At 30.8% G+C, this 18,234-nt stretch overlaps 1 protein-coding gene across 3 annotated transcripts in view; it reads left to right on the top strand.

Annotated features, from left to right (window-relative positions):
• The window catches only part of LOC145684211 (solute carrier family 35 member F3), a 279,497-nt gene that overhangs the window by 249,515 nt on the left and 11,748 nt on the right, over nucleotides 1-18,234 (top strand). Inside the window, exons 10-11 of one of the 3 annotated variants that reach the window (XR_014131254.1) lie at nucleotides 1,613-1,742; nucleotides 11,242-11,425. Coding sequence is in view for 2 of the 3 variants with exons in the window: in XM_081756278.1 (XP_081612404.1) it covers nucleotides 1,613-1,742; nucleotides 11,396-11,425 (160 nt within the window). In the remaining variant the exon portion in view is untranslated. The remainder of the gene's footprint in view (nucleotides 1-1,612; nucleotides 1,743-11,241; nucleotides 11,426-18,234) is intronic. The other 2 variants (XM_081756278.1, XM_081756279.1) reach the window with 2 other exon arrangements.

Genomic DNA, 18,234 nt, shown 5'->3' with positions numbered 1-18,234 from the left:
TTATGTTTCACTAAACACCATATTCCAACGGTATAACTTGGTGAATTTCGAGGTTAAAAGAAAATATCCATAAATCCAGGCTACCAAGTTACTTCGCTTGAAACCACTTTAGAAATAAAGAAAACTTACTTACAGTTCGGATGAGTTTGTATGCAAGCAGAATCCAATGTTGTCCTTACAGGTACCCGTTCCGGTTAACCATTCTTATTTATTTTTGTGATGGATTTCACAGTTCCAGAATAAACAACTATCACTCACATCTTCCACAACATACAGTCCATTTTGAACCAGTTAAAAGGCCATTAACTATCACGGTTCTTCCAAAAAAAATCAGGATCCTATTCTGCAGAAATCAGACCTCGTCCATAATACATACAGACAACTTACAACATTGGGCTGCTTCGCTTCACTAATTCCCCTCGCTATTCGCTCCGTTCCGTTCAATAAATAGCGCAAAAATTATCGCAAATTTTGCAATCGAACCTTTTTAGATCTTTTAGTAGTAAAAATCCGTTCGGGAGCGGCTTTCTTTATCACTTTATGTCGATAATATCTGACGGGCGATAACAGAGGATTGCTTTCTTAGGCTGACGCCATTACAGTACGACAACAATGTGACGTAACAGTCTGAAGATTGAAGATGAGCTAATTATCATAGAGTTCAAAGGAAAGCGACCAATTATAAATAATTCTGTAAATCTGTGCTACTGACGTCACACAAGACAAGATTGAAGATGATGCACCAAAACCGAGTGAATCTTGACGATTTTCTATCAAAATGGCTGAAAGTCTAAAGAAATTTATGAAGAATAATTTTTGGATAAAATTTTAAAGAAAATTTTGACAGAGTTTTCAGAATAATTGGAGATAGGAAAAGCGTTCTACAGATGAAAATAAAAGAAATAAGCAGAATATTATTAAAAAATATAGGAAATTAAGATAGAAATAAACAAAACATAGACATTAAATACGAAATAATATCCTAAACCTATTTTAATGCACGTCCTAACTTAATCCTACCTTTTAATATTACAAGAAATTAAATGACAACATTACATCCTTACATATCCTATATTATATATTATTTTACATTATTATACAGGGCGTTCGAAAATTTTCAACATGATAACTCTATGTTGGGAGGTATCACGTGCCTCAGGGTACAGTGTTGTTAGATTGCCGCAAAGTTTCGTTTTGTTTATTTTTTAAAATTTTTGTTATTCTTTTATTATTGTTACTGATTAATTCCAATAATTGCTCGTGTTCGTGTTATAGTTCTTTAAGAGCTATTTTTTGTCACTTGTTCGCCATGTTTTCTAAGTTTAGTAACATTATTGGTGTGCTTCTGCTCAAGTGTGCGCTCGGAAGGCAGCTCCATGAATCATACCGAATTCTTCCGATGCATCACACACGAAGTAAAGCACTTCTATGATTTGTGTAGAGCACTGACTTCACGAGTCGTCACGGTTACTATAGCAGATTTCATCTTTTTTTTTCCTTTGTCATAGTCGTAACAGTGACACATCTACTGCCGACAGTGACAAAGATTTAATTATATATTGAAACATTGAACTATGGAAAAAACAATTTGTTTTCTTTGTTTTTGTTTCAGGCTTAGATGTGGTGATATATCATGCCACATTTGAAGGAATGAAATTAGCTGGAATAATTCTAATCGCCATTGGATTTTTTCTAGTGCTCTTTCCTGATAACTGGCCAGATTATATCACACGATTACTCAGGTTTGTAGCTGCATGTTATACAATAGTGATTAAAATAAATATTTCACATTCAGTTGTGTGTGCTAGCAGTAATATAAGTTTTTTTTTCTTAATGAAGTGTCAACAACAACAAAAAAATGTATAAACTTTTGCTGCTAAAGGATTTGAAATATGTTGAAGATGATTGTAAGAGTTTATTTTTAGCAGGATTCCAACTGTAGTTTATTGAAAAGAAACAAAACGAAAAAAAATTATGAACTGTTGCAATAGAGACAGGTCCGTATTTTAGGTATTTTACACCCTTGGACCCAAGAAAATTTTGTGTCCATGCTTCTTTATTTGTTTGTATTCAGTATAGGCCTAAATAATATGGCCGCGTCCGCTTACATTGAAACATCAGAAACGGGGTGGGGCGTACAGAACCAAATATACGGATTACGCTGGCAGCCAATATGCAATAACGCTCTGCTCCACATAGCATTGTAACAAGAAAAATCGGTCGTGCTGAGGTACACTTCGCATCAAAAAAATTGACAGCAAACGCCGTGCAGTTAGGCCACCCAATTTACACCTTATGTAGCCTGTATGTAAATACGGGCCTGAACAGAAACATAATATTCATAATCATCATATGATGATACAATTAATATACAGCGTTTTTCTAAAGTTTTTTAAAGCGAATTTCAAAGTGTTAGCTTGAAAACGACTAATTGTATTTGAATGAAAGTTCAAAAGGGAGAGTGTCTAAGTTCATACAAATACAAAAATAATCTCGAAAGTAATGTATCCAAAGCGCTGGAGACGCAGGTAAACCTTTCGTGCGGCTGTTGCCAGTACTGTTGTGTTCGTTGTTTCTCCCACTTTCAATAAGCCTGCGCGCACCTCGCTGGGACGCTCAATCTTGACTTGGTAACCGTTTGTAATAGAGCTTTCGGTTGGCGCTACCACCAAGTGTGAATTTCGCGTAGTTATTCGGTTTCTAAACGCAAAACGTGTTAATCAGATTCAAATTCATTGCCAATTGAAGGAAGTGTATGGCGAGTCGTGTATGGATGACGAAAATGTTCGCAAGTGGTGTAGAGAGGCTGCAGCCAGTAGTACTGAAATTCGCGACGAAGAAAGGCCAGGAAGAGCCGTCAATTTCCGACAAGACTTTCGTAAAGATTGAGCAAGCAAGTGACCAGCACCTGTTTCTTAAATTAAAAGTTTGAACGAAACGCGCTTTAGCAACGACGAGCAGGTGGAAGATGAAGTTCAATGCTTCCTCAAACATGTAAAAGCGAACTGGTATATATGACATGATATGGACATATTAAAACTGCCACAGTACTTGTAAAAATGCATCGACCGAAATGACAAATAGATAAATGTTCTAAAATAGATAAATGTATAAGCTTTAAAATGATGAAAGCATAGTTGAAAATAAACATTTCTTTGTATTTCTTAAAAAAAAAAAAAAGACATTTTGGGATTAGCCTCGTATTAGGTTCATATATACATTATCCGATTTCAAAGTTGCATTGGCTTTAGTTAACAAATGTTGAATCTGATCGGTAGCATGGTATAGATCAAGTTGATAGTCGAACTCTTTCTATACCTTGAACACGGACCGGAGTTGGCGTGTTGACTTAGGGTTGGCGGAAGAAGTCAGGGACATTGGAATACATAGTTTTCATCAAATTTTGGAAGTCTTTTCCAACGTCGGTTTTCCGACTAAGCAAACTGACTAGGGCCGCAAAAGAAAAAAAGAAACTATCAACATTTGAAACAATTATCGTAAAATTACTATTGTAGTGTTTTATGTTTTGTTTGGTTTGATACATTTCATTATTACTCTAAAATAGCAAACCTAAATTTTATTTCAAAACGAGTTCGTAGTTCACATTCAACACTGGTTAGAAGTAGGTGTATACCGTCAAAACTCTGACTCAAAGATACTTTAAGTATATACTAAAAAGTAAGTGTACTATAAAACAGTCTGTGTCAAACAAATAAATAAATAAATAAAAAGAACTGCCAAAGATATGCTGGAACGCGTTCATTAATGGACAGCTTTCACAGGTGGGCGCAGTGGCGGATCAGGGCCCTCTGGCCACACATTACTTAGGACCGCAAGATACCTAAATTTACCACTGGTCTTTTCAGTAAATAACAAACTTTATATGCAATCTCTATATAAAATATACTGTTTTATTGTCAGTGGTTCTACATCAATAGAATAATTACTGCTAATGTAATATTTCATAAAAATATTTTAACGTTTTATTCTTATCAATAAAAGGATAGTTGAATCCTAGTAATATTGTAATCACAATATGCTCAAATGATATTACAATTCTGTAGCAACCCACTCCGGATAGATTCTATGGTTCCAAATAGTTTCTAGTAATTCGAAATTGAAGCATTCACACAGTATTAGATACAAAGAGCCATGAATACGTAATTCACACCAATTTCAGCTTCGTATAATTTTAAACTATTTTCGAATACTACCTCCTGTAAAATTAAGGTATATAATTGTACTCTTTCGCAGAAGAAATACAGCCCACACTGGTTCTTCAACAAAAGCACAGTGAAGTTAAATGAAATTGTGTCTTGTCTATTTTTCAAGGAATCAACCAAGATACTTGATACATTTTCTCTCATTATGCATTAAGTTTCAGTACACCTTATTCACAGAAGTCCGTTTTCTGAGTATATAACCACCTGTGAACGTCGAATTGAATCTGACCGTTGACCTTCCGTGAAGCAAGATTGACCACTAGATGCACTTTGCAAACAGGAATTGAAAACAGATTTTTGCCAACAACTGTGAAGAAAAATTAATGTACAATTATGTTCAGAACATTATCAGAAGTTCTTGAAATACTCCTGTAGTAAGTGTGCTTTGAACTTCATAAATAAAAGCCTGAATGCGACACTGGGTGTTGAAGGTAGCTATAGATTCACATATCTAAAAATATAATATACTCGAGTAAACAGAAAAATAAACTAAGCCAATCTTTGTGATTCTACGTAATAATTAAAGAATACAAAGGTTTCATTAGTAAACTGATCACAACAACTGATTTTATCTTCAAAAAGGAACCATAGATCTATTCGGAATTTCAATTAAAAATCCATATTTATCATTCATAAACATTTAAAATCATTTAGAAAAGCTAATGACAGTCTTCCGAATTATATATATCTATATATATATTTCTCTTTAATGCAATCTTATTCTCAATTTCTTGTTTAATTTTTCTTAATACTTTATACTTAGTTAAGTGGATTTTTAAACTTAACAAAAATTGGAAATAGTGAGTATATAAATACACACATTTTTTTTTCTAATTTAAAGTTTATAATCTATCTCCAAAATTTCATAGTATTATTAAAGTAGATATTCTAGCTAGATTTCATGTGAGAGAAGTGTAAGTGCTACAGTAAGTATTAAATAGGTTTAGGTAAGTTAATATGTCTATTATGCATATTTAGTATAGAAAATTTGAACACAAAAACCACTGTATCACAAATTCAATCGGCATCATTATAGTATCGCAAACAGTAAACATGTTAGTATGCTTGATATCAATTATTTCTTTTTAATATTCATTGGATACTTAGAGTGAGTGCTATTTAATGTCATAAAGAACATATGTTAAAATTTGTATGCACTGATTTTACAGAATAGAATTTAATCTTACAAACTAATTTTTGAATAGAGTCTTCACTTAAAGAGGATTGGATGTAATATATCTAACGTGCTCTTTACTCACAAGATTTTTACATTACATTGGGATTTTTCATTTCTCATGTAAGAATAAGTAAAAGCAGTGCTTACCTGTAAGACTTAAAAATACAGAAACTTTAAATTTGATTTTCGTGGCAAATTATAAGAATTTTAGTATTTTCCTTATTTATCGACTTAAATTTGATTAAACTACTCGCTGAGAAAAACAGTACATTTTACTTTAAAACTAATAAGGTGCAACCGTTTCGCCAACTCTCCACTTTGGCTTTATCTGGATGATGGAGCCAAAGTAAATATTTGGCGATACAGTAACACGTTATTAGTTTTAAAGTAAAATATGTGATTTTCCTCGGTGAGTAGTTTAATCAAAATTACCAATTTTAAATATATAATAACCATTATCCAGAAAAAAAACAAACACTTTGTAAACCGTCAATTTTAGATTAAGTCTAAGCCAATCTTAGTTTTGGACAGGGAACGTTTAATCTGCGACTGTGCCACAAATTACTCTTAACTTATATTCACAACCGAGTACCTCAGCATTCATAAGAGTACCTTCCTAAGCTCTAAGTCAGGCTTAAGCATCTGTACAAAACTAAACATCAACACACTTTACTCAAGAGATATTTATTACTCTATTCCATATATGAGTTTCTGATTCTAATCGTGCTCCAATTAATTCTCATATAATCATATTAACATAACGAGAGAAAAAGATTCCCTTACATGAGAGAACATGCAAGATTCCATGTGTCCTAATCTATCTTGATCTGATTGCAATCCAACATGATTTGTTTTCACAGTACCTATCCTAGCAACCAATATTCTATATAGAGGCATGTGCCAGTATTCCGTAACGTTGTGTGTCCGTAGCCTTATAGACACATTTCCAACAATAACAGCCGATTCTTCAGGCGATTTTTCAACAACAAATATATAAAGATATGGCTTTCATTATTTTTCTATGGATTCAATCTTATGCCTAAACATTTTCGCGAAAAATTTTGTCAAAACATTACTAATCATGGAATGTTTAAATTGTTGCCCAATATTTATAAAGTCCGATTTAACGTTTACTGTGAAATAAGCAAATTTGAGCATTAAATTGTGGCAAAACTAGGATTGGGGTAGTGGTAACACTTCAAGTACTAGCAATATCAAGACAATATATAGATGTTAAAAACTCGCGGGTGGTACTTTCTATACACCATAAAACTGAAATCTAAACGTGTTCAAATAGTGTGTGTGGTGTGCTGAAATAGTTTATTCTCTAAAAAGTAAACTATATCGCTTCTCAAACTATTACAAGGGATGCTTTAAAGGGTAGCGATTAAAAGAAAAGAAATATTAATTGTAGGAAATTTCTTGCTATACTTACATGGACGAGCAATCGTGATATGTTTCTTAGGTACAGCCCCAAAGACTGTAATTCTAAATTGAAACATAACAAAATTTACCATTTTTCTTTTGCTTGTGTTTCATAAGTGAAAGGAGGAAATGCAACTTATCACAATCATAGATAATGTTATTCTACAATATAAAATATGAACCTGAAGAATTTTCAGTGTTGCCATCCATTGAAATTACGGTGTTGCCAGAATAACATTTCCCCTAAAAATCCAAGTTAAGGCAGTGACTAGAGGAACGAACTCAACTACATTTGATTACGTATCATGTTATTTTGGGATCCTGTGAACTACTTTTTTAAATAACATTATTATTTAATTGTATGTTAAAACTATTTTGTTTATTACAAACTAAATACAACTATTATTTAAAAAGTATTTCACAGGATTCAAAGAGCACATGCTACTTAATCAAACGCAGTTGAGTTCGTTCCTCTAGTCTCTGCCTTAACTTAGATTTTGGAGGAAATGTTATTCTGGCAACACTGTAATTTCTATGGATGGCAACACTAGAGATTCTTCAGGTTCGCATTTTCTGTTATAGAATGACATTATCTATGATTGTGGTAAATTGCATTTCATTATTTCCTTTCACTTATGAAAAACAAGCAAAAGAAAATTGTATTTTTTTAGTATGTCAGGAATTACCAGGACCGATAAAAGGGTACATAAAGTGTGGTCAAACAAAAATGAGAGACGTTTATTGGGATTCCACTAAGATCATTCAACGCGTATAATTAAAGAAGCAATTTTTATTATATTTTTTTTATTTTCAAAAAAAATCCAGACGTTGAAGATTCTATTTTTTCATAGTATCTAAAAGTTTTACATATACTATATTTGTTAAACACTCGATTTATTCATAGTATCTGACATTTTAAACATAAATGGTTATCACAAAAAAGCAAAAATAATAATAATTGATATCGTTCAACTTCAGCATACAAACATTTTTACTGTTATCATTACGTTAGAGATGCCTTAAAAGCAATAGGAGCACTATTTGCACATACTCTATACAATGAACACTAATAAAACACCATACAGAATTAGAAATTATACTTTCAACTTTGTACTTACATATGTTATGATTTATTCTTAACATTTGTTAATATTATACTGAGGTAAAATTATAGAAATAAGTTATAATTCTTGTTGTCATGAATCACGTAATACTACTACAGACTTTTAATTTGTATTTTTAACATTTATGTAGATACTTTTTTTTCCCACGTTATCAATCAATGACTTGAGTATAACATAGTAAGGTATATATATAGTACTAAGATTCTAATAACGTAAAGGAAAGCTTTGATTACTCATATTTCTGTTTTCCACAAGATTAAATTCACAGCTGCTTTTAAACTGAGCACAAAGAAATAAATATATGAGATTTATGTACAGAAAAGAAAATGCATATTTTTTTCACTTTTAATTTGCCTGCACTTTAAATCTCACAAGATATAGCAGATTGTTCACTTCATATTATTCAACAACAACTTGCAGAAAGAAATGGATAGTAGATAATTAACAAAGATGCATGCAACATGTCATACAAGGGTTCTAAAATATTGTCATTTACCTCCATATTTAACCCTTATCCGGGCAACCGGGGCCTCCCAGGCCCAGTAGCTTCATATTTTTCTTCGAATTTCTTAAAAACCATAAATATTTCGATGACATAAAATTCTGAATTCTTCTATCTTTAGTCGAAGTTAAAGTTATGAACATATCGAGTTGGTAAGGCTAATAGAGTTGGTAAGGCCCCAGTTGCAGTCTACGTTACAAAAATAGCTTGCCCGGATAAGAGTTAATGAGTATAAAAAATCAATTTTCTTCCTGTGTTGATAATTTATATATTTTTAAAAAAGGGGAACGATCTTTTATTTCGGTCAACGTAGCTGCGAAGGTCATAATTAATTAATTTTAGTGAATCTGTAATTTTCTGAATCATATTTTGCCAATTCAAACAACTTTGTAATTTTTTGTAGCTTAAAATGCGCAAGCCGGTCGTTAGATCTTACATATATTTTTTTTTCGATTATTGTAAAACTATATTAAGACTTTCCACCAGAACTACTATAATATTCTTATAAATTTGCAATTAAAAGCAAATTAATTTCATGATTTAATTACGAGGAAAATTCAGCACAAGTTAAACGAAAATATTATCTTCCTTAATATCCACTTTTTATAATTGACCATGAAATACTTTAATGTTTCTAATTATAATAATTGTATAATTGGTCCTCATGTATTAATACATATCGAATACAGATTCTCGAAATTATATAATTTCCTTTTATACAGGGTGTTACAGGATGTTACTATCCACTTTTGAGCACAGGTCTATATGATTTTTTTTCTTATTTTAATATGAGGAATCTGTTCCCAAAATACTGTGACACACTTATGTAACACCCTGTATATTCAGTATACAACTTAAAAGGAAATTACTATTATATTTATCTAATTATTGATTATATTGAAGTATTATACTCTTTTGACATGTTGCATCTTACTTTCTAACTTTGCACTGCGTTTCTAGAAATTAGTACTAGCAAATAGTATTTTATCATCTGTATACACCTTAAATTAGTTTTTAAAAAGAATTGTAATGAAGCTAATATATTAACTAATAGATTATATTTAAAAAAAACATCACATTATTAACTATAACATTATGGCTACTCTATTTTAAACTTAACACATAAAGGCAGGCAGTAAAACAAATAGTCAAATATTATCACTGCCATTATTTGCTTTTTTTTTTAAAAAAAAAAAGTCTTCAAGTTATGAGCAATTGTAAAAAAAAATCCATTCTTTGGTATCCATATCGACAGCCAAAAGGAACTAAGATACACCAAGTGAAATTACCATTATATTTACCTCTATTAAAATATATAAGTGATTTTATACTATATGATTTTCTATTGTTCTTTCTTTAGCTTCGAAAATTATAAAAAAGCAAGCCTTGAATCCAGACTTATTCCTGGGTAACGTTTTTGTTGCGATCGGAGGAATAACTTCTTATGCTTTCTTATCGAAAAGAGGCTATTTTACTTCATTTCCCTTGCAGTTCATATACATTGATAAGTTCAATTTAAGTTTTCATTGATATCTAAACCCGATATTTAAACTTAAATTATTTATAATTGCTTTCCTTGTGATCATTTTCTTTTTTCTCATCAAAGATCAAAATTACATGATACAGTATTATTTTAAATGTTTAAAATGTTTTCAAATTTTGAGTGTACAGCATAATATTTACATAATTTGCTAAGGATCTTCTACTAAATAAATATTCAAAGTACTAATGGGATAACTTACAGGCACGAATCAACGTCATACCAAAAAAAAGTCTTTAGTACTACCCTCTTTTCTACAGTAAAAAGTTTTGTATTGAGCAGAAAACACAAAAGAATCTGGTTTAATATGTAATCCAATTAACTTATAAAATTCAAATAATAAAACTATACCTATAACGACTGAGACAAATGGATCTTAAGCCAATCTATTACTTAGAAGAGTCTATAAAAATTCATAGGTGTGAATAAAAAGAAAATCTTCCATATTTTCATAAAATCGAAACTAGATTCTTTAATATGCGTGTAGATGTTCTCTTCTAACAATTTACTTTATCTGTGTATTTCAAAACATATTCTAAATTCAATGTAGCTTCTGTAGGCAATCTTTCTAATGTAATATCTTTTAAAGATTTGCTTTATTTTAATAATGTTTAAAAATAAACTTTTACTGTTTGTTTAATTCTTCATAAACTACTGGAATATTTCAATTAATTCAGACTTTGTTTTCATGAAGTTCTGAAATTTTAAGTAATTACACCTTTTTTAACTTTCTAATTGTTGAATGTACTAAACCTCATATCTAAATATACTTGAAACTACATATTTAAAACTTGTTCTAAAATATACGAACATATAAAAGTAAGCTTATAAACGGGTATTTTAAAATTACATTTCACCGTCATAATTCATTTTTTTTTTCTTAAAAATACTTAAATCCACAACAAGTTTTCGTTGTTTTCGTTGTCAGCTATAAGTACGCATTTATCTGTTTTGGGAACAATGTATTATTCTATGACAAAAATAAATATTGTACACCAATTTCTAAATAAGTATTACAATTTCTCTTTTATTTAGAAAGAATATTGTAATATATTAGCGTTAATTTTTTACTAAACATTTTAAACAATTATTATAAATTATCTAAATGTATTTCTATATTGAAGTTTAGGGAGTAATTTCCAATGTCGAAACATTTAATTTTTTTTACTTTTTACCGAAACGTAGTGACATGATAGGCACTTTTGGCTGGGATATGGCTACGATAGCAAATGATATTGGTCATTTTTCAGAGCTGCACTCGTGTTTCTATTCGGGAGTCAGATTTACAACTCAACTAATTGATTGGTTGAAGCCACCGCCCCCTCCTCCTCCTCCTTCTGCCTGTTTTTATGTGTTTAAGTCCCCATGGGCAGTCCCAGGTCACGAGACTCTCTGTTCTTCCAGAACCCTGATCTTGTTGAGTCACAGCACCAGGTAAGCCAAGAACGTACGAAAACCAGTTACTTGTATCCTCAATGTGTTCCCAGTTGAGTGTTTGATCAGTGTAAAACCCTCGCAATGGACTTCTCCGTATATATATTCCCCTGTACCTTCATGACTACATGTATAGCAATTTCTGTCGTTTCCCCGCTTTCTCCCGTGTACTTAAATTAAAATCAACACAAATATACTTTCAAGTTAATGATTATACATGCACAGTTCATGTATTTGCAATCATCCAAAAGTATAGTGAAGCTATTAATATTATATGTTTCACAGATGTTTTGATGGTGAAGGGAAAATTATATCTTTAGAAAGTCTAACAGTATAATCTCCGCTTAATTTTATTAATACTTTTCAAAATCATAAGTATTTACGTGGTTTTGCAAAACACAACATAAATAAATATAAATTGAAAGGAATTTGAATTTATGGATCATCTTGATCAATCATCCAGATCATATTTAAAAAAATAAAAGAAGAATGAGCAGAAAGAAAGAAAAAAAAGCAAAGTTCGCCGTTTAGTTTATATCAACATGTATCATAAATAATTAAAATAAAAGAAAAATGATCAGAAAGACAGAAAAAGAGAAAAGTTCGCCGTCTAGTTTATATCAACATGTGTCATAAATAATTAAAATAAAAGAAAAATGACCAGAAAGACAGAAAAAGAGCAAAGTTCGCCGTCTAGTTTATATTAACATGTGTCATAAATAATTAAAATAAAAGAAAAATGATCAGAAAGAAAGAGAAAAGAGCAAAGTTCGCCGTCTAGTTTATATCAACATGTGTCATAAATAATTAAAATAAAGAAAAATGATCAGAAAAAAAGAAAAAAGAGCAAAGTTCGCCGTCTAGTTTATATCAACATGTGTCATAAATAATTAAAATAAAAGAAAAATGATCAGAAAGAAAGAAAAAAGAGCAAAGTTCGCCGTCTAGTTTATATCAACATGTATCATAAATAATTAAAATAAAAGAAAAATGATCAGAAAGAAAGAAGAAAGAGCCAAGTTCGCCGTCTAGTTTATATCAACATGTATCATAAATAATTAAAATAAAAGAAAAATGATCAGAAAGAAAGAAAAAGAGCAAAGTTTGACGTCTAGTTCATATTACCATGTGTCATAAATACAAAATTAAAGATACTCTAGCTACCGTTTTCGATTGGTAACATTTTTCTCTTCAAGTTTCAAAGCAAAAGCAGCTGAAGTAATGCATTTATCCATCTGTCAATGGTACAGTCACAAACTTCCATATGACAGAGAAACGTTTTAGTGCAATCAGGTAAATTTACAAGATACTTCAATAGAAGAGTACCAACTTAAGAAAGGAAGACAAACTGCAAACCGTCACAACAAGTTCTATTAAGGATTGATTTTTGCTATATTTTATGTAGATATAAATTAGTGGAGACACTTTAACAAGCATTACAGAGCAAAATGAACTATAGTCGACGTTTCCGGTTGTCTTGTTGTGTTTTAAATCATATAAATGGAATGAAGAACATGTATAATGTAGTATATTGCGCGTGTGATTAAGACGGTATTATTTCTTGAACTTTTAAGAAGAGCTGCTCTGATTTTCCGATAAACTAGAAAGAGAACACATAGTTTGTGTTTGAATAAGAAAGTAGGCTTACAGGATATATGTAATTCGTATCCCTCCGCCGGCAGTTTAACTTTAGATCTGCTTAATAATAAAATATAATGAAATGCAGTTTTGCAGTAAAGAAGTTACCTTTATATAATTATTATCTTAAATGAAATAAAATAACAATTTGACAACCCTGACCGGCAAAGAATATCGAAAATGATATACCTCTTCGTGTGCATAAATTGAGCTGATAGCAAAACAGTGCTGTTCAAAGAAAAGTTGGAGTTAGTATGGAAAATTTCTGATTTAATTTCATATTATTAATCGTTTCACCAAGTATTTAAAAAAAAATCGTTATTAAATTAGACTAAAGACATGTGAATGATCTGCTACGTGTAGTAAATGTAATCATCATCGAAACGAATATCCTTTACACAATCACATATACCACAATTGATTTCAATAGAATAAAAAAATAAACCCATATATATATATATATATTTCGCGCCTTCCATCACAGATACCCATTTTCATGGTTGGTATCTTTACGGTTCTTTGTGAATGACTAACGAGTAGTTGCACGTTGATTTGCTAGAGAATTTAGAAAAGCCTGATTTAGAAAAACCATCTGAAAACGTCCCTCTTGTAGCATGTCCCTATATGTCTGTCTGTCTGTATGCATGTGTCTCTGACGCTTCATGTTTGTGTCGTCCATAGATATTGACCATTGAAGCAAGAGATATGAGTTATCTATTCAATTTTATATCTGCTAATCAATATTGAAACAACGCCTAATGATAATAATAATATGTACATTGTATATTCAGTATCACATGTCATTAGAAGCCTTATAGATTTTGTGAATTTTTCCCCAGTAAATTCAAAAGAACAAACATCAGAAAACTGTAATGCAAATTTAAAGAACTAAGATATTTGAAACTTTAAAGGAAAGAATCCCATTACTGTAAAGAAACGGTAAGGAAAGAATTCCATTACATAACCACATTTTGTCTTAGGATTACCAGACTCCTCCTAGCTGACGAAACGTTAATGTAGTATGGTTTAAAATTCGAAATTATTATTAAATTTGTCTTAGAGGTTAATAAATTTGGGTGTATTGTCGTGTTCATTGAAACGTTTTCCCAATAATCTTTTCTCTCCTTATTACTGACTTCATCAGAATAAGTTATACTGCTTCTTTTCTATATAACCTTAAGTAGTCGTTAAAATTAAAATTTAAGACAAGAGCTTTTACAAAAAAGGTTGGTATACGTACTACTTAACATTTAAGAAATTTGGGCACTTGTTTTAGAGCTATGCAACCTGATAAAGATGTCCAATGATATTGAAGAGATGAGTTCAACATTATTTCTCCAAATTTCTAAAATATTGTATTGTTTCCGACAAAATTTAACTATTTTCTTTATTTTTTATCAAAATTAAAGATTTTCAAATATTTTCCCTCCAGTTGTAGAGAATTTAGTATTGTTCTGTCGACATTTAAGTCTTTTAAATTTGTTCTTCGAATTTTGGGAATTTGACTTATTTAATCTTACTTTAAATATGAGAACTTTCGACAAATCAAGACTTCTCAAGTTGAAACTAGTTAAAACCAACTAGAGCAAAGGAGAAATATATACATATATGACAATTTGCTAAGTAAGAATGTGTTAAAAATGAAGATGATGATCACCTCCTGATGAAGCCAACACCATGATTGTCGAAAATATCGTTGTCGAAAGTTTCAATAAATACAACGTTGTATCCCCAAATGTCAATTTTAAGATAAGTTAGAAGATACAATCATCATTTTTACTTGAATACACCGTTACTTTCCTATTCAAAGATTTGAATATTCTTTACTTTGTTACTATTGTACATCTAGGATATCTTGACAGAGATGAAAATTGTTCAAACATAAAATCTAACTATTTATTATTTATAGCATCATGAGGGGGAATCTAGATGATTACCAGACAATGATGAATTAATCTATAGTATGTAAATGTTTATATCCTCCTACAAAATTGGGAAAATTTTCATTATTTCCACCAGATTTATAGATTTAATCTTTTCTTCTTCAAACATTGAGAATTTATTTCCTCCGAATGTAGGGAATTTGTCATTATTCACATCATATTTAGGAAATCTGAATAATTTTCTCCAAATTTTGTAACTTTTCCATGATTTCTTTCAAACTTAATGAATTACTCATTAATATCTCAATATTTAGGACATTTGATATTGCCGAAATATTGAAACATTAATTTGTAATTCTTTCCAATTAGAGAATATTTTCAGTAATATACAAAATGTTGTTGATTTATTTAATAAACTGGTTGTTGAGATTTCGACTAAATAATGGGCGATCTTCTATCTTAACTTATTCTAAGTATCCTAGTTCTGAATATTTCAAATTGTTCAACGTAAATGTAACCAATACAATTTACTAAAGTTACTTGAAGATTCAATAACACTGATTTAGTAGAAAGTTTTTCTGGAAGGGAACGTAAAAAAATATTCAACATTTCTTATGTTTATTTCTGTTATCTGATACCCTTCTCATGTCATATATATATATTACTTTAAGTTTTCTGTTTTCCTAACACATTCAAGAGAACACTTGAAATATTAATATTCTTAATCACAAAGGAAAAATATTTAATCAATCAAAATCTTCGGTGAATTTATTTTATTCTAACTTGTTTTTATCAGTTATTGTCAATTCTTATAATTGTCAAGAATAATACTATTTTATTGAGTTATTATTGAATTATTGAAAGGAAAGGTTAGTGAATATGGTATATATATCTTTTGAGACAACTGTATAAATTTGTAAAGACTTAGAAAAACAGTTAACTTCGAGATTACGCATTCGCATAGTGAGACTGAGAGACAAAAAGCTGAAAAAACTTCAGTGCGGATGGCTAGCTGCTGTATTTGAACGTTAAATCTTCCAGCTCCGTTGTGAGAAAGCTAACCACTAGTCTACACTTGCTTAACTTGACACTTCTTGATATTTTTCGATACTTTCTGCTGTAAACTAACTAAATATCGTGTTGAAAATAGTTTACTAAGTAACTGAATTATATTTTGAGATTAAATATACAGTACGTGCTGTTGCAAGCTATAGAACTCTTTGCACATAGTTCACATTAGTTATTATAAGATGGATTCACGTTACCGAAAGGCCAGAAAATATGTTTTATTTGTATTGATTGGTTCAAGTAAGAGTGGAATTAAAAGATCGCTGATCATTACTATACATGTAAAATTAGAGAAAAGATTGTTGGCTGGTGTACGGTCGTGTTGCCTGTGTTATTCCATATCTCTTCTATGGCCGTTATTTGAGTGAAATCAAATCGCTAAAGACATTTACCGAGTTTTTCTTGGATTATATTTCTTGTTAGGCAAAGATGTAGAACAGATGTAGAGATGTGCCACTCGGTAGAGATGCACTGATTTAATTAGACTTATGATAGCGCTTTCATGAGCAATTTATTGTTATGGCAAATCGAGACAATATTCAGCACTATCTATAATCAAATGTACTTTACCCTCAAAACTCAAGTTATTTATGTTGTAGACTACTCTAGACACGATACTTATTTATTTCGTACCTGAAGAATCGACAAATGGCAAACACCATCTTGTACCTTTGATCTCACTCTTCACACAGAGTTCATACGGATTGGGCAACTAATGTTATATATCATTATAAATTTCTTTTCTCACTGAATAATAATGTTTTTATATGGTTTTATTCTGGCTGAATTTTGACATCCGAAAGTTATAATTAGAGATCAAGTGTTCAGGCAGTAAAAGCATAGAGAATAGGCACTTTCAATTCAAAGACTAGGGAGCAAAATAGGCACTAGAGTGTAACTCGAAACAATGAAGTTCTAATGATATACAAAAACTGAAATTATTCAAATCTAGAAACATGCCTGATCGTTCTTTATAGAAAACATTTTTCCTCTAAAGAAATTTTTCCATGCATATATCTTATAAATAAATTATTATAATACTTTGTGCAACACTTTTATAAGATCTAAAACAATCTATATTTTCACGGATGCAACCCAAGCATATTTGAAGCATGTGGATTGGTACATTTTCATCTTTGAGCACTTGCCCAATTCTCTTTAATCTCTCTTTAAGTCCTTACTATCGGAAACAACTCGCTTATATTTCTTGCGGCAACGTTCTTTCCATGCATTTCGATGGAAATTAATCTTGGTTTTGACAGTGTTTGTTTCTGATATTTTGAAATTTTTTGGTAGCGACAGACAAATTTATTGAAAAAGAGATCTAAGTAGCAGGGGGTGTTAGTAGCGGCTTGCCAGCCCATGACAAATATTTAAGAGTCCCTTTTCTCTTCTGGTTGCTATAACAGACAATTATTATCCTTACAAATTTTATAATAACTTAATTATTTTTATATCCTGCCAAGGGCTTCCATCAAGGGGGGCAAGGTGGGGTGCTTGCCCCCCTAGAAGAAATTGTACTTCAGGATATCGAAAACCCAATAGAATTTTTACATTAGTGACAGCAAAATTTGAAACTATATTTGAAACTTATACTTGCACCCCTTGGAAACTACAACATGGGCGCCCTTGTATCCTGCATATTAGAAATACGCAATCTATCAATATAAATAAAAATGAATGTGACTGTGTTTGTGACTTAATAACCCTTGAACCACTCGACCGATCTCGGTCAAATTTTCAACATAGATGAGGATCGGCCCTCGGATGATTTTTTTTTTATCATTTCACTTTGACGGTACAACTTAGGGTACAGGGAGTATATATATATATATATATATATATATATATATATATATATATATATATGATCGAAACTGACCGATATCAGAGAGCGCTTCAACAATAGTATAAAGTGACTAATGGAACATATTACTAAACTTCCTTATTTTAACTCAGCAAAGTGAGTAATTGACGCTAGTTTTATACATAATGCGCTGTATATGCAAAATATATACAACTTACTTTTATGCTAATGTTTTTATAAATGTAAAAATCTATAACATTTTTCATAACTTAAAATTCCCTCCTCTTACTCTAACTTTGGTAAAGTTTCCTATTAGTTCTTTGAAGTCCAGCTACGTAGCCAAGGACTGTTAGATGAAAAAAAAAAGTGTTAATTCTTTCAGTCTATGTGGACATATTGTACTCCTCAGATAG

This window comes from Thermobia domestica, chromosome 4 (genome assembly GCF_964235325.1).
Source record: "Thermobia domestica chromosome 4, izTheDome1.hap1.1, whole genome shotgun sequence".
Lineage (NCBI taxonomy): Eukaryota > Metazoa > Arthropoda > Insecta > Zygentoma > Lepismatidae > Thermobia > Thermobia domestica.
This window is presented reverse-complemented; position numbering and strand designations above follow the sequence as displayed.